The sequence below is a fragment of the Berghia stephanieae genome, chromosome 11, assembly GCF_034508935.2.
Source record: "Berghia stephanieae isolate SIO BIC M18660-M18661 chromosome 11, UCSD_Bste_1.3, whole genome shotgun sequence".
NCBI classification, from domain to species: Eukaryota; Metazoa; Mollusca; class Gastropoda; order Nudibranchia; family Aeolidiidae; genus Berghia; species Berghia stephanieae.
In genome coordinates, this window is record NC_088370.1 from 33,575,584 (window position 1) to 33,596,494 (window position 20,911).

A 20,911-nucleotide genomic window follows, 5' to 3' on the forward strand; every position below is an offset into this window, starting at 1 on the left:
TTCGTACCATATTTGTATCCCACAAGATTATATATATATATATATATATATATATATATATTATATATAATATATATATATATATATATATATAATCAGGTCGATAAGATAAAGGGCAAAACGATTAATAAGAGTTGTTAGGGTCTCTAAACCCATACTGAGCAAAACAAAAATTAAGAATAATAAATTACATTTTACGTTTTCATTTTCTTCTTCTTGTTATTGCTTAACGAATGCTTGTGAGCCAGAATGGCGTTCGTTCTGTGGAGAATTTGGTACTGTTTTTGATGCTGTAGGATTAGAAGACTACTAAAGTAGTCTTTCAGAGCTATTCGGTCATTGTAGCCTGACCATAGCAATTGCTTGTTATCCTTTGGATAGCAAGCTAGTCTATCGCAAAGTCCCTTCCGCCAAATCTAAAGACTCGGCTATCCATTGAAAGCTGGGTGGACAGTGGAAGGGGTGGGGATGGGGGGGGGGATGGGGGGATGGGGGGGATGGGGGGGATGGGGGGGGGGGTCAGAAAAAACCTCGATTGCACCCGGGATCGATCTCGGTCCCTTTGCGTGTGAAGCGAGTGCTCTACCAACTGAGCTATTTGGGAATCCCAAGAAAACTACTTAGCACCACCAGTCCAAAAAACTTCCAACCACTTAATTTCCCATGGAAATATATCGATATGCGTTCGTTTGGTTAGGATTTTTCTCAAATGTCTCGTCCTACATGTTGTGTGTTGCTGTTGGCCAGAGGCCCCTTGTAAAGCGCTTTAAGCACGTTTAGTGGATATTGCTCTATGTAAAAGCTCATTTTAAGCGCTTTGAGGCTTGGGCATTTAGCGCTTTAGAAGAACACTTTATTATTATTATTATTATTATCATTATTATTATTATTATTATTATTATTATTATTATTATTATTATTATTATTATTACTATATATTCATCATTATCATTATTCATTATTATTATTATTATTATTGTTATTATTATTATTATTATTATTATTATTATTATTATTATTATTATTATTATATTATTATATTATTATTATTATTATTATTATTCATTATTATATATTATTATTATTATTATTATATTATTATTATTATTATTATTATTATATCATCATCATTATATTATTATTATATTATTATTATTATTATTATTATTTATTATTATTATTATTATTATTATTATTATTATTATTATTATTATTATTATTATTATTATTATTATTATTATTATATATCATCATCATCATCCTCATCATCATCATCATCATCATCATTATTATTATTATATATTATTATTATTATTATTATTATTATTATTATTACTATTATTATTATTATTATTATTATTATTATTATTATTGTACGATCACAAAGAAGCAGATTCAGACAAATGATACACCCCGCCCAATGCAATCATATCACGACAAAAGGAAGTTATCTAAATATTTACCGGTATATTTGGATGCCAAATTAGCCTTGTGAGCTGCCAAGTCACCTGAAACATAAAACATTTTAGTATATTATTATTAACTCACTCAACCCCAACACCGACTATATCCATAATTTGCCCGGGTTACTTTTACCCCATGCCTATTTATTACATTTTTGTGATACACAGTAAAAGCGTAGTATCAAAGCTAATGTTTTTAGTTTTGGCATGTAAATGGTAGTTAAATAAAACTATCTATGTACATGCTCATTTTTAATACATTTTTTTCCTATTGTGAAAAGTAGCAAAAATCTATAGATAGTATGCGCTTGGCCAAGAAGCTCATAACATTGCCATCCGGAAGTATAACGGACCAACACACAAAACTGTGTTTATCCGTGAACGTTTATAGTCAGGTTAATACAGTTTAGTGAGCATGACTCATAAACGCGGATGGCAAAAAACAGTAACAAAGACCTGAGTGACGTCATTAAGAACTATCTACAGGAATGAGTGAATTAACCATGAGTGTTTTTATAACTACCACACTCGGGGCAAACTTGTAATTAAAAAACGTTGGCCGGAAAAGTCGTCCTTCAAATATGATCGATTTAAATGATCCTCATCTTGACAAACATTTATCAAACATGGGACTTCGGGAACATATAGATAGTTTGAAGATGACGTCACCCATGTCTTTGTTATTGTTTTTTACCATCCGCGTTTATGAGTACTTCTCACTAAACTGTATTAACCAGACTATAAACCTTCAAGGTTACACACAGTTTTGTGTGTTGGCCAGTTTTACTTCCGGATGGCAATGTTGTGAACTTTTTAGCCAAGTGCACACTATCTCTATATAGATAGTATGCACTTGGCTAAGAAGTTCACAACATTGCCATCCGGAAGTATAACTGGCCAACACAGAAAACGGTGTGTAATCATGATCGTTTATAATCAGGTTAATACAATTTAGTGAGAATTACTCATAAACACGGATGGCAAAAAAAAAAAAAAAAACAATAACAAAGACATGAGTGACGTCAACCTCGATCTATCTATATCTTCGGGGGGGGGGGGGGGGGGGCTCTAAGAAATGTCCCCTGTTTGCTGGTTTAATGTGTCTGTTCTATTTATGCCACATTGGTGCAATTTTTACACACGTTTTCTACGATTTAAACTATTGTTATTATTATCATTATTATTATTATTATTATTATTATTATTATTATTATTATTATTATTATTATTATTATTATTATTATTATTATTATTATTATCATCATCATCATTATTATTATTATTAGATTTCAAGTAATTTTGATATTTTATAAGTGTTATGTAAGTCTTGTTAAAATGATCTGGCGCCAATGTTGTTTCCGGATGTAGATTTGTTGCGCATGTGTGTGATCGTGTGGATGTGTGTGTGTGTGTGTGTGTGTGTGTGTGTGTGTGTGTGTATCTATATGTGTGTGTACCCCAACTGGGTGTATAGCCTATGTTTTTTGGGGTTTTTTTGTTTTATTTTTGTTTTTTGTTGTTTTGTCTTTTTGGGGTTTTTTTTTGTTTTGTTTTGTTTGTTTTTTTATGGGGGGGGGGGGGGCGTCTAGGGTAGTAGTTGTTTCATTGGGTAGTGTAGTGTGTATTAGACAGTAAGCAGCACGTGCTAGCACAGGAAAAAATGCTTACTGTCCAATACAATTACACAACCCTATGAAACACCCACTACCACAGACACCCCCCCCCCCCACCCCCAACACCATACACACCAAGCTCGCATACACACACATCCACATATGCAGACATGCGCAACAAACCTATAGATGGAAACAATACTGGTGCACAGAACACAACAACATACCTCACGAACAGAAGGATTTTAAAGGGCTTCCCTGACGATTCCAATTGGATGAAACAACGTTGTCGGAGGAGATACGAGTTGAGAACGAATAAATAATTGGGTCCAAGAACCTGTCGAGCACTCTATATGATTCCAGCTAATTCCCCTCAACCATATATATATATATATATATATATATATATATATATATATATATATATATATATGTGTGTGTGTGTGTGTATGTGTGTGTGTGTTTGTAGAGAGAAAGAGAGAGAGAGAGAGAGAGAGAGAGAGAGAGAGAACTAGAGAGAAAGAAAGAGAGACAACCAGACAGACAGACAGACACATACACACAGACAGAGAGAGAAAGAAAGAAAGAGAGGGAGAGAAAGAGAGGGAAAAAGAGAGAGAAAGAGAGAGAGAGAGAGAGAGAGAGAGAGAGAGAGAGAGAGAGAGAGAGATAATGGGGGGAGGAAGATACACCAGTTGTTTCTAAAGTTAGGCTGCAATGAAATGTGAGATTTTAGCTCTTATCAGTTTTTAAGAATTATAGTCATTCCCCTTATTCAAGAGGTTGTAAAAAATGTATTTACGACAATGATTCAGTTTTGATCATCCCATTTACCCCGACATAATAAATGTTGTAAGACGATGGGGCACCTGTAACCAATCCGACGTACACTTATTTGCACGTCTGATAACCCAATTCATTAGGGGATACTTGTTGTAATAGAAATCCCCCCCCCCCCCCAAAAAAAAAAAGATCCAAAATATTGTCCATTACAAAAATTTCAAACTAGATCCATAAGTGGGTTCGGTTCGGATGTCAGACCTGCATATATGTACACGTCGAGCCAATCCGATCTTATTATTTACAACAATAAAACATCGGTCTCTTGGACGTACCGTCTTTAAGGCGTTGGCAAATAAACCTAAGCTTGATATAACACGGTTTGTTGTACCACCCGAATCCTTGATTATACATCATTGATACACAATCGTTTTCAGATCCACCAGCAGGTAATCTAGCCCAATTAAAGTAGGTGGCCTGAAAATGATCCAAAACAGAAGAAGAAAAAAACAAGATTAAAGATACGCTATTTTTTATTTAGTGTATTAATAATGTCCGTGGTCAATTTTTATCATAGTCAGATTTCTAATTGGTAACGCTGTGTTTTTCTTCTTTTTCTCAGCTGTCCCTCAATGCACAGCTGCAAAAGTTTGTTAATACCTTGAATCAATTTGTCTTAATCAAAAATATTTTTTCATTAATTGTAAAACAATAGGAAAGGATTTCGCTTATAACAGCTATATCAAAATCGATAACTGGTAAGGATCGTAACTTATAGATGATTTACAGTATCATAATTATGACTTTTCCGCTTGTCCATTTTGAAGGAATTCGTTAAAATGGAATGTTCGGTTAATTGAAACTTAAACGATATACATTCAGTATCTGCTTATGAAGGACCGAATGTCAATCCTTAACTATCAGAAATCTTAACTTTATAACTATCAATACACATTACTGATGAATACAAATGACAGTGAGCATTACGTTCTTTCAACATCATTTTGATTGCGAAATTTATAGAAATAGCTTGTGTATATGCCAAAGAGGATTACATAAATTTAATGTAAACTGGTCAAAAGTAGAAATTCTTCAATTTATGATACATTGTTTCCACAAATATGTACATGTGTTCAGCAATAACAACAACTACAACAACACCACCAACAGCAACAAAGACATACTGGACACATCAATCATCACATTCTAATGAACAGGATGAGGAAAAGGAAAAATGAAACGACTATGGAAATATGTCGTGGCATCACTCTATCCAAGGAAATGTAATTTTCATCCGATTTGCGAAGGTTGGAGCATGCCTTTTTCCAGTCCACCCATGTTATATTGGTTATTTCCTCGTCGGTGAAAGTAAATTGGGTGTTCCACCTCTCATCTTTCCCTTTACTTGGGTCCAAATGAGCTCGATTGGATTGCGTTCACATTGATATGAGGGAAGTCCCGCAACCTTGTGTCAAAACTCATTGATTAGACGGTCTGCGTTGGAAACTGTTTCAGGTTTGTTTCTTTTCACTAGGAGTATAGTTGGGACTTGGATAAATAATCAGAATATGTAGTGCTGTCTGATTGGAATCATGAAATCATATCAGTTTTTATAGTTGCTGAAGTTGTAGCACTGAGGTGATCATGGGCCACCGAATTGTAGCGTTGTCCAATGTAATACGGCTGGGTGCTTTTGGAAAGGCAGCAAACGGTTCTTTAGCCAGTCTTCAAACACCTCTGCATTGACCCCAGAATGGTAGTCTCTACCTTCCAGATGATGCCGAAAACAAAATAATGGTTTGGCATTCTTCTAAATACCCAGTATCTTCACCACCTGCAAGCATATCAATGATCCTCTATCCAGAGTCTTTTTCTACCCGAATTATCAGACGTCCATTCCTTTGTCGGATGTATCTGTACGTTCACCCACTTCCATCCATCTTTGGATGACTTCCATATCAAAGCTGTCTTGGATCCTTTTCCTATCACGTCGTTCCACACTGGTGATCTCTCCGTCGTATTTCGATAACCATCTATCTGTATATGTATGGTTGGCGCTGAAGAAACCAATGGTCTGGTTGTATTTCAGCGGCGTCCTCATTGGGCGCGGGCCCATGTCAGTCGGGCCTTGAAATCGTTTAGGTGTGGTGCCATGATGACCAGTTCATCCAGCCCATTCCACTCCGAGATAGTTCTAATGAAGAAAGAATTTCTGTAGTTTTGTGTTCTTGTCTGTGGGATTTTGAAGCAGTTCTTCTCGGGGTTGATTGTGAAATTCCAATTCCATAGCCGTCCTCTTTAATAACTTATCCATAGATACAAGTAGATTTCTTTTCGCAGCTTTACGAGAGTGTCGTATCGTTTAGCATAGTTGAAAAGGGTATATGTTTTAACTCTCTCCTTACCAGCCAGTTTCAGGATTTTCACAAAAGTTCACAACCAACTAACACAAAAATATATTTTTTATCACTCAAACACAATAGCAGTAAATAATTGCGATAAATAGTGTCTTTAGCAAAACATGCTCTACAACTCACTGCTTATTTTCTTTACATTTTATGATATACAAAAGAAATGTGAATAAGAAAAATGTTGGTCGTATCGTAACGAATGTGACGCTTTTCCTGTAGGTGGTAAGGAGAGGGTTAAAACCTTTAAAGGGGGGCGGGGAAAGGGGGGGGGAGCGACACTAAAGGTCATTTTTTTTATTTGATGAAATATCTTAACCTTATATGCACAGTCATAATGTATATGTTTGGGAAGGATGATTGCATATATGTTTTTCGAGTTGCCCGTTGCTATGGAAACGAAGCCGTATTGGAAAATGAACAACACATCTTAAAAAGTCAAAGGCTTTTTTGGTTACCAACCGATTGCCATAATATTTTGGCCAGAGGTAGAAAAAAGGAAAATAAAGAGGCTTTAGAAGCCCGATTTTTAATATTTTAATTAGAAACTTTAAAAATTAAGTTCAAAGTTATTACTTGATTATTCCCCTAGAAAAAAGTTACACAATTTGAAATTACTCTTAAAATTTATTTTTATGAAAACTCTGGCTCCTAGAGGACCTGCGTATTTGTATGACACTCATTTGTAGAAAGTTTGAAGAAGATTGGTTGAAAATTGAAGGAGGAGATAGGTTTTTAGTGACGAAGATTGCAGTTTTGAGAATAACGCATTTAAAAGTCAAAGTAAACGAGTTTAGGGACAAACTCTCCTCTCGATCTCTGATTGGATTGTGACCACATGACATTATTAAGAACAAAGTGATTGGTTGTTGAAGATAGAGGAGAGTTTTTACTTTTCATTGATATGTTTTTGCCTTTACTTAATTATAAAGACTATTTGATATTCTTTCATGAAATCAGTCGACTGAAACTAAAAATGGGCAGGATTTGACCATATCATGGGTCACAAAATACGTTCTTTTGAATCGAAAAAACTGAAGATGAAGTTCTCATGCAATTTTTTATGCAGACAAATAGTCACATGACAACATCTCACCAAAATCTAATTTTTAGCAAACTGGATCAAAATTCATCATTTTTAATGTCGCCCCCCCCCCCCCCTCCTTAAATGCTCTGTGAAACGTTCGTGCATAGATACAATTTTCCAAAGTTATATAAACAGCATCCAATAAATCATAAATTCCTAATTTAAGGCAAACTACATAAGTTGTAAGTTTATAGATAGTATGCAGATGACGTCACTCAGGCCTTTGTTAATGTTTTTGCCATCCGCGTTTGTGAGTTGTTCTCACTAAACTGTATTAACCAGACTATAAAAGTTCATGGTTACACAGAGTTTGTGTGTTGGTCCGTTATACTTCCGGATGGCAATGTTGTGAACTCCTTGGCCAAGAGCATTCTATCTATAGCAGTTAAAACGAATTGTCTTTTTTCGGAAACAAGTATGACGTGAAACATAATCACTAGCCGGTAATACGTCTCAGCACGAGATTTTTAGGAAAAACTAAGAATTCATCTCCTATTTGTGGTGCGTAACTTGTTTACATTTTTTACAGTGTAAAATCTTGAATTTTATGACAGCAGTTTTAAAGTAGTTTTTTAATAGGTCTTAAAGAAGAAAGCTTTTTTTTATATATGACATCAACACGACACAAAATCTATATTCAGTTTATACAAATTGATTCAAGGGTTGGCAAACATTTTTACAACTTTTCATCGAGGGACAGCTGAGAAAAACCAGAGAAACACGCGCCATTTATAAAAAATCTGACTATATTTTATTGAACATACATTTTTGGGTTACAATTGCGATGAAAAGGCGCTTTGAGCTGTTTATATATGTATGGAATAAGCACTGAATAAATTTACATCATTAAAATGTCTATGATAAGCACATGAATTTAGACGAGGTATTTTTTTTAGATTGTTTAACTTACACTTTGTATACTCGATTACAAGAACCAAAATCAGATGTTTTCTGTTAAGATTGATCTCGAAATAGTTAAAAAATCATGATTTATTATTCTGTTTTCTTTATAGAATATTGGACAAAATGCGAAAAATAATGTAACAGCTTAATAATTAACTTTAAAATATTGAGTAACCTTGTTCAGTCAACAATATAGATAGTTTGCGCTTGACTAAGAAGCTCACAACACTGTCACCCGGAAGTATAACGGACCAACACACAAAACTCTGTGTAATCATGAACTTTTATAATCTGGATAATACAGTTTAATGAGAATTACTTATAAACGTGGATGGCAAAAAAACAATAACAAAAACCCGAGTGACGTCAACTTCAAACAACTATAAACAATTTAAATGGCTTAGTCCCAAATAATTAAGGGGCGGTTTGGGTCTTTTCTAAAAAAAAATTAATTACCTATATTGGGCGGTTTTAATCATTCTGTATCGTCAATATACGTTAAAAAACAACATTTATGGTGAAAAATTTTAATTATCTGTGTTGATACCCATTTTGCGATCTAATTTGGGGGTCTGACATCAAAAAATATAACAATCTTGTGGCAAACGTTCCACAAAAACTAATGAAGGAATGACCTCCATATTCTTCCCTCTTGTCAACATTGTACCATAGTGTGTCACCATAGAGAGATTTTACGGCTTTAGCTTATGGAATTTTTATTAGATCATTACAAAGTTGAGAATCAAAATGTTATGACAAAATTTATGTAAAAAATTCAGATTTAGGATTATAATTTAAAATTCACAAATCTTATCAAAAAAATCTCTCTATGGTGACATAATACATTATCTCTGTGATAAATGTGGAAATTTTCAGACAATTTCATGGAATAGATTCTGAGAAACGTTTGACACAGTTTCCCATACCCTTAGAAAACTGACATATTGAGAAAATAGCAAAATGGCTTCCCGTTTTTCACACATTTCTTACTACCTGTACCATTTTCGACTGTGTTTTTCGTGCCTTTATAGTCTACTTTAAGAATTTGGACTTCAATTATATTCTTTCTAAGATAATAAAATATCATTTTCCACCAAAATCTCAAAATCAAATTTTTGAAGGATTTTCCGAATAATTAGACCCAAACCTCCCACACCATTCTCTGTTGTATTGTTCGCGTAAAAGGCCCCTACTTACATTCTTTCTTTTACTGTTCCGTATGGAAGACCACTACTTACATTCTCTCTTGTATTGTTCGACGTAAAAGGCCCCTACTTACATTCTCTCTTTTACTGTTCCACATGAACGACCAATACTTACATTCTCTCTTGTATCGTAGACGTAAAAGGCCCCTACTTACATTCTCTCTTTTACTGTTCCTCATGGAAGACCACTACTTACATTCTCTCTTTTATTGTTCCACATGAACGACCAATAATTACATTCTCTCTTGTATTGTTGGAAGTAAAAGGCCCCTACTTACATTGTCTATTTTATTGTTCCACATGAAAGGCCCCTACTTACATTCTCTCTTTTATTGTTCCACATGAAAGACCCCTACTTACATTCTCTCTTTTATTGTTCCATATGATAGACCCCTACTTATATTCTCTCTTTTATTGTTCCACATCAAAGACCCCTACTTACATTCTCTCTGGTATAATTCCATATGAACGACCCTTACTTACATTCTCTCTTTTATTGTTCCACATGAAAGACCCCTACTTACGTTCTCTCTTTTATTGGTCCACATGAAAGACCCCTACTTACATTCTCTCTTTTATTGTTCCATATGAAGACCCTACTTATCATTCTCTTTTTATTGTTCCACATAAAGCCCCTACTTACATTCTCTCTTGTATTGTCCACATGAACGACCCTTACTTACATTATCTCTTTTATTGGTCCACATGAATGACCCCTACTTACATTCTCTCTTTTATTGTTCCACATGAACGACCATACTTACATTCTCTCTTTTATTGTTCCACATAAACGACCCCTACTTACATTCTCTCTTTTATTGTTCCACATGAACGACCCTACTTACATTCTCTCTTTTCTTGGTCCACATGAAAGACCTCTACTTACATTCTCTCTTTTATTGTTCCACATGAAAGACCCCTACTTACATTCTCTCTTTTATTGTCCACATGAACGACCCCTACTTACATTCTCTCTTTATATTGTTCCACATGAAAGACCCCTACTTACATTCTATCTTTTATTTTTCCACATGAACGACCCCTACTTACATTCTCTCATTTATTGTTCCACATGAAAGACCCCTACTTACATTCTCTCTTTTATTGTTTCACATGAACGACCAATACTTACATTCTCTCTTTTATTGTTTCACATGAAAGACCAATACTTACATTCTCTCTTTTATTGGTCCACATGAACGACCAATACTTACATTCTCTCTTTTCTTGGTTCACATGAACGACCAATACTTACATTCTCTCTTTTATTGGTCCACATGAAAGACCCCTACTTACATTCTCTCTTTTATTGTTTCACATGAAAGACCCCTACTTACATTCTCTCTTTTATTGTTTCACATGAACGACCAATACTTACATTCTCTCTTTTATTGTTCACATGAAGACCCCTACTTACATTCTCTCTTTTATTGTTCACATGAACGCCCATACTTACTATTCTCTCTTTATTGTTTCCACATAACGACCATAATTACATTCTCACTGTTATAATGGTCCACATGAATGACCCCTACTTACATTCTCTCTTTTATGTTCCACATGAACGCCATACTTACATTCTCTCTTTTATGTTTCACATGAACACCAATACTTACATTCTTCTGTTTATTGTTCCAATGAAAGGCCCTACTTACATTCTCTCTTTTATTGTCCACATGAACGACCTACTTACATTCTCTCTTTTATTGTTCCACAGTAAAGGCCCCTACTTACATTCTCTCTTTTATTGTTCGAAGATGAACGACCAATACTTACTTCTCTCTTTTATTGTTCACATGAACGACCAATACTTACATTCTCTCTTTTATTGTTTCAATGAAAGGCCCCTACTTACATTCTCTCTTTATTGTTTCACAGAACGACAACTACTTACATTCTCTCTTTTATTGTTCAATGAAAGGCCCTACTTACATTCTCTCTTTATTGTTCCACATGAAAGGCCCCTACTTACATTCTCTCTTTTATTGGTCCACATGAAAGGGACCCCTACTTACATTCTCTGTTTTATTGGTCCACATGAAAGACCCCTACTTACATTCTCTCTTTTATTGTTCCACATGAACGACCAATACTTACATTCTCTCTTTTATTGTTCCACATGAACGACCAATACTTACATTCTCTCTTTTATTGTTCCACATAAACGACCCCTACTTACATTCTCTCTTTATTAGTCCAATGAAACGCCCTACTTACATTCTCTCTTTTATTGTTGCACATAAAGACCCCTACTTATATTCTCTCTTTTATTGTTCCACATCAAAGACCCCTACTTACATTCTCTCTGGTATAATTCCATATGAACGACCCTTACTTACATTATCTCTTTTATTGTTCCACATAAACGACCCCTACTTACATTCTCTCTTTTATTAGTCCACATGAACGACCCCTACTTACATTCTCTCTTTTATTGTTGCACATGAAAGACCCCTACTTATATTCTCTCTTTTATTGTTCCACATCAAAGACCCCTACTTACATTCTCACTGGTATAATTCCACATGAATGACCCCTACTTACATTCTCTCTTTTACTGTTCCACATGAACGACCAATACTTACATTCTCTCTTGTATCGTAGACGAAAAAGGCCCCTACTTACATTCTTTCTTTTACTGTTCCGTATGGAAGACCACTCCTTACATTCTCTCTTTTATTGTTCCACATGAACGACCAATACTTACATTCTCTCTTGTATTGTTCGAAGTAAAAGGCCCCTACTTACATTCTCTCTTTTATTGTTCGAAGTAAAAGACCCCTACTTACTTTCTCTCTTTTATTGTTCCACATGAACGACCAATACTTACATTCTCTCTTTTATTGTTCCATATGAAAGACCCCTACTTACATTCTCTCTTTTATTGTTCGAAGTAAAAGACCCCTACTTACATTCTCTCTTGTATTGTTCGAAGTAAAAGGCCCCTACTTACATTCTCTCTTGTATTGTTCGAAGCAAAAGACCCCTACTTACATTCTCTCTTTTATTGTTCGAAGTAAAAGGCCCCTACTTACATTCTCTCTTGTATTGTTCGAAGTAAAAGACCCCTACTTACATTCTCTCTTTTATTGTTCCATATGAAAGACCCCTACTTACATTCTCTCTTTTATTGTTCGAAGTAAAAGACCCCTACTTACATTCTCTCTTGTATTGTTCGAAGTAAAAGACCCCTACTTACATTCTCTCTTTTATTGTTCGAAGTAAAAGGCCCCTACTTACATTCTCTCTTGTATTGTTCGAAGTAAAAGACCCCTACTTACATTCTCTCTTTTATTGTTCCACATGAACGACCAATACTTACATCCTCGCTTTTATTGTTCCACATGAAAGACCCCTACTTACATTCTCTCTTTTATTGGTCCACATGAAAGACCCCTACTTACATTCTCTCTTTTATTGTTCCACATGAAAGACCCCTACTTACATTCTCTCTTTTATTGTTCCACATGAAAGACTCCTACTTATATTCTCTCATTTATTGTTCCACATTAAAGACCCCTACTTACATTCTCTCTGGTATAATTCCACATGAACGACCCCTACTTACATTCTCTCTTTTATTGTTCCACATGAAAGACTCCTACTTATATTCTCTCATTTATTGTTCCACATTAAAGACCCCTACTTACATTCTCTCTGGTATAATTCCACATGAAATACCTCTACTTACATTCTCTCTTTTATTGTTCCACATGAACGACCCCTACTTACATTCTCCCTTTTATTGGTCCACATGAAATACCTCTACTTACATTCTCTCTTTTATTGTTCCACATGAAAGACCCCTACTTACATTCTCTCTTTTATTGTTCCACATGAACGACCCCTACTTACATTATCTCTTTTATTGTTCCACATGAAAGACCCCTACTTACATTCTCTCTTTTATTGTTCCACATGAAAGACCCCTACTTACATTATCTCTTTTATTGTTCCACATGAACGACCCCTACTTACGTTTTCTTTTCTATTGTTCCAGGTGTAAGACCCTTCCTTATTTCTGTCGTTAAGTCCTATCCAATAGTGTGCGCGTACTCTTAGGCGGATTGGGGCTAAATATGAAATAAGAAAAGTGTGAAGCGGACATTTATATCAATAAATATGACAACAAAAGGGAATAGAAAATTGCCAGATGAATAGAGAATAAATTTTTCACGGTGTCAGGGGCCCAAACCAGGGAGTCAAATGATACGACATCCACTGAATGGCTGGGAGAGAGGAAAGAAAGAAAGAAAGATAGATAGATAGATAGATAGAGAGAGAGAGAGAGAGAGAGAGTATGTATTTGTGTGTGAGTGTGAGAGAGAGAAAGAAAGAGTGAGAGACGGAGAGAGAGATAGAGGGAGAGAGAGAGAGAGATAGAGAGAGAGAGATTATGTTTTCATCTGGAAACTTCTCTATTCAATGAAAAGAATACGTTGTTTGATGAGCAGGTTAGCCAATGTGATATTTGAATTGATTTTCAAGTTTTCTATCTTTGTTAAATGTGTGTCTTCTTGGGTTACTTTGGAGACTTTTCTTTCTTTCTCCACACATTTCATTTTCCTTATCTTGTTCATGTTACTCCTCTTCTTTTCTCCCTCTTTCTCTCTCTCTCTCTATCTCTCTCTCGCTCTCTCTGTCTCTCTCTCTTTCTCTCTCTTTCTCTCTCTCTCCTGCTCTCTCTATCTCCTTCTCTCTCTCTCCCTCTCTCTCTCCCTCTCTCTGTCTCTCTCTGTCTGTCTCTCTCTCTCCCTCTCTCTGTCTCTCTCTGTCTGTCTCTCTCTTTCTCTCTCTCTCTCTCTATGTATCTATCTATCTCTATCTTATTCTCATTATCATCATGATCATTGTCGTCTTCATTATCATCAACATCATCATTTTCATCACCATCATCATCATCATCATCATCATCATCATCATCATCATCATCATCATCATCATCATCATCATCATCACATCATCATCATCATCATCATCATCATCACCACCACCACCACCACTATCAGCATCATCATCATCGACCTCATCACCATCATCATCACCATCATCATCATCATCATCATCATCATCATCATCATCATCATCATATGCCACTTACAGAGAGCACCGTTAGAAAAAGAAGAAGAATTAGGAATTTCAACCAGGTCTCCATCATGGCAACGACACTCCATTCTAGCACGGACCCAGGTTTGGGGCTCTTCAAAGATTTTGAGGCACAAATTGTCTTCATGTGCTACGATCCAATCATCTGGACAACCTGTTGATGTTGCCTCTTGACCTGGTAAAGGGTAGAATCATAATAATAATAATAATACTAATAATAATAATAATAATAATAATAATAATAATAATAATAATAATATAATAATAATAATAATAATAATAATAATAATAATAATAATAATATAATAATAATAATAATAATAATAATAAATAATAATAATAATAATAATAATAATAATAATAATAATAATAATAATAATAATAATAATAATAATATAATAATAATAATAATAATAATAATAATAATAATAATAATAATTAATAATAATAATAATAATAATAATAATAATAATAATATAATAATAATAAATAATAATAATAATAATAATAATAATAATAATAATAATAATAATAATATATATAATAATAATAATAATAATAATAATAATAATAATAATAATAATAATAATGTCAATGATAATTAGTGGTCATCGCTTCAAAACAGTATAAAGTCGGAAAGATCTATATAGAGAAAAATAAAAAAAGATAAGAAAAGTCAAAGTAATCAGAATAAGAAAATGTCTTTTTTTTTTTCAAAGTTGAAGAAACAAATAAATTCACTCTTTTAAACGAGAACTTCGATTTGAACAGAAATATCCCAAGTTAAGCCTAATATTCAATATTTAAAATCATATTTTAGCCGACATGATACCGTTTAAAGACGACTGGTCACATTTATACAAGCATTCTCCGAATTCTCCACCATCAATGAGAGCGATCTATAGATAGTATGCGCTTCGCTAAGAAGCTCACAACGTTGCCTTCCGGAAGTATAATGGACCAACACACAAAACTGTGTGTAGCAATGAACATTGATAGTCTGGTTAATACAGTTGAGTGAGAATTACTCATAAACGCGGATGGCAAAAAACAATAACAAAGACCTGAGTGACGTCATCTTCGAACTATCTATATGAAATGTTAAACATAAAGCACAAACTGTGTTCTTTGATAAATTGTAATGATAATGGAGTTGACGTCACTTAGGTCTTTGTTATTGTTTTTTGCCATCCCACGTTTATGAGTAGTTCTCACTAGCCTGCATATTGTGCGGCTATGTGTTCTTGTGGCATGACACTCGCTTTCGTATCGGAAGGTCCTCGGTTCGAGACTCGCTCGGCACATAGTTGAGTCCTTGGAAAAGGCTCTTTACTCATTCTCTCACCGTATTCAGGTGTAAAATGAGTACCTGTCCGTCAACGGCTTTGTCTCTGTCCGAAAAAAAAATATAATATCGCCTTATAGGCCACAAGGGTCACATGAATAATTACGTCAATTTAATTATGCACCTGTTGTTTTTGAAAACTGCGGTTCCTTTAACTCTCTCCTTACCAGCTATTTTTAGAATTTTACCCGGAACATCACACTCACCCAACACATAAGTAGATGTGTGACCCATCGTCTCAAAACGATATTATGTCGGAACGAACCATATGCTTAAAAGTCGAATTAAATGTCAAACTGGTCAAAAATATAAATTGTTGGCATTAGAACCCTAAAATATGGTATCCATTCTCCTCAGTAAAACAGGGTGTGTCTTTTTTACGAAACCCTCCGAAACCCGCCGAAACCCTGCGAAACCCGCCGAAACCCGCCGAAACCCGCCGAAACCCGACGAAACCCGACGAATCCCGACAAAGTTATGGGAAGTAGGTGGCAGTGGGGAGTGAACTTAGAACTCAGGGAAGTGTACACCATTGGGGAGTGAACCTGGGACTGGGTTTCGGCGGGTTTCGTAAAAAAGAAATAGTGCTTTTTTACGAAACCCGCCGAAACCCGCCGAGACCCGGCGAAACCCGACAATATCCAGCAAAGTTATGGGAAGTAGACAACTGTGGGGAGTGAACCCGAGACTCAGGGAAGTGTACACCAGTCGGGAGTGTGCCTGAGATTAAGGTTATCGGCCGGTTTCGGCGGGTTTCGTAGAAAAGAATTACAGTGCACTCTGGATACGTCGACGTTGCCTAAGTCGAGTTTTACCCAAGTCGATTTTTTTTCTTGGTCCCTCCCCCTTCTTCCTATATAACATTAGTAAAAAATAAAAAAAGCTCCACATAAGTCGATGTCGCGTAAGTCGATGTTCTTATCACTCATGACTACAAAAAAAAATCACAAATAAACAAGTATTTCCATTGGTTAAAAAAGCTACCAGTAAGAATTTTAAGTGGTTAAGAATATTCGTGAACGATTGGCGCACATCGATGTGATATAGGTGCTTTGCCTGACGTCCGTGTTCAATGTACATAAGCAGTATTGAATAACTTTAATTTCTCCATCTCAAATTTTACATTGTCGCAACTTCAAGTTCAAGATTTTTTTGGTTCTAATCCTATTTAATGGCCCTCTTAATTAGTATCAATTTTATGAAGAGGAATTCAAATCAAGTCTACAACTACAATGGCAAACCTATCGCGGAAAAGGAAGATTCGATGCATTTGGAAAGTTTGGCATGCGACAGAAAATCATCGCATAGGAAATTGGCATACCAGCTATTTCTGTCTCGACAATTTACAAGAAGCATGACCTTGAGGCTCCTACCCTTCCGCTTTTCGCGGAATAATTTTACTTAATTGGTATACATTCCACATTCAAGGCATACTCATCGAGTAAATTAAAAAAGAAAAAAATCTCTAGCGAAATAAAAGTGAGCTATGGCTTATTTCGTCATCTCCTATGGTCAATCAACACACATTTTGATGTCTGATTAGTCTCTTCAAAGTGTGTGCTGCTGATGTCGGATAATATTATATGTTTGGGAGGGGGGTTGACCGAAGTATTATTATTATTATTGTGACTCCAATTCGTGAGGTCAATGACCTTGGTAATATTATATGTTGGCTTCAATCGGTAATAATATTATTTGGGTACGGTCAGCTTCTTTCCCTATTTAATTTTAGCCCTGTGTCCGTGTGTGTGTACCGGCACGCGCGTTTGCTTGATTAGGTGTGTGTGTGTGGGGGGGGGGGGGGGTCCTGACAAGGTTAAATCCATCCATTCAATGCTTTGCTCTCAGACGGCCAGGACCTGTGTGTTCTCTATTATTATTTGACCCCATTCTTAGTCTTTACACAATCTGTACATTTTTACACATTTTTTATTTTTAATCATTTGAGTACTTTTGGATTGTCTATTACATTTTCTGTTGCAAAGTATGTCATAGTAAATAACAGTAAGTTGATTCCGCTTTTTTTTATCTCAAATTCCGATTTTTATGTATTCTGATTCCTCTATGGGACTGTTGGGGGTAGGAGCCTCTCATGACCACTACAGAGACCGCACGATATGAAGGGACATACTTATTCTAGATTGATTTGCTGTGTTCAAATTAGATTTTGCTCATTTGGTTACACTCCGGTTAAGTTGATTTTCGGATAAGTCAATTTTTTTCTCGGTTCCCCTGGGCATCGTCTTATCCGGAGTCCACTGTAGTGCTTTATTACGAAACCCGCCGAAACCCGACAATATCCGGCAAAGTTATGGGAGTTTGGCAACAGTGGGAGGTGATCCCGGGAGTCAGGGAATTGCACACCAGTGGGGAGTTAACCTGGGACTGTGTAAAAAGGATATCAGTGGGAAATAAACCTGGGACTAAAGGGAGATGGATACCATTGAAAGTTGAAGCCGGATATGGGAGTTGAGTACCAGAGGAGAATGAACCTGACACTATAGAAGGTGGGCGCCAGTGGGGAGTGAACCTGGGACTCAGGGAATTGCACACCAGTGGGGATTTAACCTGGGAATATGTAAAAAGGATATCAGTGGGAAATAAACCTGGGACTAAAGGTAGATGGATACCATTGAAATTTGAAGCCGGGTATGAGAGCTTGGTACCAGAGGAGAATGAACCTGACACTATAGGGGGTGGGCGCCAGTGGGGAGTGAACCTGGGACTATGTAAAAAGGATATCAGTAGGAAATAAATCTGGGACTAAAGGAAGATGGATACCATTGGGAGTTGAAGCCGGATTTGGGAGTTAGGTACCAGAGGAGAATGAACCTGACACTATAGGAGGTGGGCGCCAGTGGGGAGTGAACCTGGGACTATGTAAACCGGATATCAGTGGGAAATAAACCTTGGACTAAAGGGACATGGATACCATTGAAAGTTGAAGCCGGATATGAAAGTGTGGTACCAGAGGAGAATGAACCTGACACAATAGGAGGTGGGCGCCAGTGGAGAGTGAACCTGGGACTCAGGGAATTGCACACCAGTGGGGAGTTAACCTGGGAATATGTAAAGAGGAAATAAATCTGGGACTAAAGGGAGATGGATACCATTGGGAGTTGAAGCCGGATTTATTTCCCACTGATATCCTTTTTTAGATATTCACAGGTTAACTCCCCACTGGTGTGCAATTCCATGATTCCCAGGTTCACTCCCCAATGGCGCCCACCTTCTATAGTGTCAGGTTCATTCTCCTCTGCTACCCAACTCCTATAGTTCGGCTCGGATACCCACAGTTATCCATCTCCAACAGTCCCAGGTTAACTCCCAATTTGTGTGCACTTCCCTGAGTCCCAGGTTCACTCCACACTGGCGCCCATCTCCTATAGTGTCAGGTTCATTCTCCTCTGGTACTCAACTCCCATATCCGGCTTTAACTTTCAATCGTATCCATCTCCCTTTAGTCCCAGGTTTATTTACCACTGATATCCTGTTACATAGTCCCAGGTTCACTCCCCACTGGCGCCCACCTCCTATAGTGTCAGGTTCATTCTCCTCTGGTACTCAACTCCCATATCCGGCTTCAACTTTCAATGGTATCCATCTCCCTTTAGTCCCAGGTTTATTTCCCACTGATATCCTTTTTACACAGTCCCAGGTTCACTCCCCACTGGTGTGCAATTCCCTGACTCCCAGGATCACCCCCCACTGTTGCCAAACTCCCATAACTTTGCCGGATATTGTCGGGTTTCGGCGGGTTTCGGCGGGTTTCGTAAAAAAGCACTAATTCTTTTTTACGAAACCCGCCGAAACCCAGTCCCAGGTACACTCCCCAATGGTGTACACTTCCCTGAGTTCTAGGTTCACTCCCCACTGCCACCTACTTCCCATAACTTTGTCGGGATTCGTCGGGTTTCGGCGGGTTTCGGCGGGTTTCGCAGGGTTTCGGCGGGTTTCGGCGGTTTTCGTAAAAAAGACACACCGGTAAAACATTCAAACTCAACACAAGTCTGATATTTCTGGCTATAAATCAATTTTCAACATTTTAACCAACCCGACTTAATACCGTTTTGAGGCGAAGGGTCACATTTTTCAAACAGTTTAGTAACGAGTATATTCTGTATTTTGTTCAGAAAAAATGAGCTCTGCAAAACAGTGTCCATTTTTATAGCTATAACTATAACAAAATGAAATAGAATAAGGAAATAAATTGTTGGTTTTCATCGTAACGAATGTGAGTGTGACGATTTTTCTAGGTTTGGTAAGGAGAGGGTTAAAAGATTATAATATAAAAAAAAACTGAACCAAAATATGACGTCAAAAGACAAGTCTTTGGCCACAAAAGAAAACAAATCGTGAGTTGTATTCAATAGTTCAACCAATGGGATCATTTGTTTCCATGAGCACTACTAAAGACAACTCACTAGAAGCTGTACACACCTTAAAAATGACGTCAAACTATAAGTCCTATAGGGTTCTAGCGTAGCCATCGTTATGTAAAAGCCTGACACTGAAATCCAAAAGGACTGGCATTTTGACGTCATTATTTAGTTTTTGCACCGCCTAGTGAGTTGTCGTTAGTAGAGCTCATGGAAACAAGTCATTTCATTGGTTGAACTATTGAATACAACTCACGATTTGTTTTCTTTTGTAGCAAAAGACTGGCATTTTGACGTAATTTTTTGGCCAGTGTCAGGCCATAACTTTACGAAGGCCACGGTTCTAGTGTCAGGCTATAAGTCAACGACGGCTGCGGTTTTAGTGTCATGTTGTTAGTTATCAATGGATACGTCATGCAATCACCCATCAAGTTTTTGTTTTTATGTTTTTAAAACACATCGCTTGCAACACATTTAGGTCATATGTGACCCTTCGCCTCAAAACGGTATTAAGTCGGGATGGTTAAAATGTTGAAAATTGAATTCATAGCCAGAAATATCAGACTTGTGTTGAGTTTGTATGTTTTATTGAGGAGAATAGATACTATATTTTAGGGTGCTA

The 20,911-nt window shown here is 36.4% G+C and overlaps 1 protein-coding gene across 1 annotated transcript in view; it reads right to left on the bottom strand.

The window, feature by feature from the left end:
* The window catches only part of LOC144956401 (macrophage mannose receptor 1-like), a 34,827-nt gene that overhangs the window by 11,509 nt on the left and 2,407 nt on the right, over positions 1-20,911 (bottom strand). The window contains exons 2-5 of the mRNA XM_078886901.1: positions 14,561-14,740; positions 13,438-13,532; positions 4,192-4,333; positions 1,464-1,508 (exon numbers count right to left, since the gene is read on the bottom strand). Of these exons, the coding sequence (XP_078743027.1) occupies positions 1,464-1,508; positions 4,192-4,333; positions 13,438-13,532; positions 14,561-14,740 (462 nt within the window). The remainder of the gene's footprint in view (positions 1-1,463; positions 1,509-4,191; positions 4,334-13,437; positions 13,533-14,560; positions 14,741-20,911) is intronic.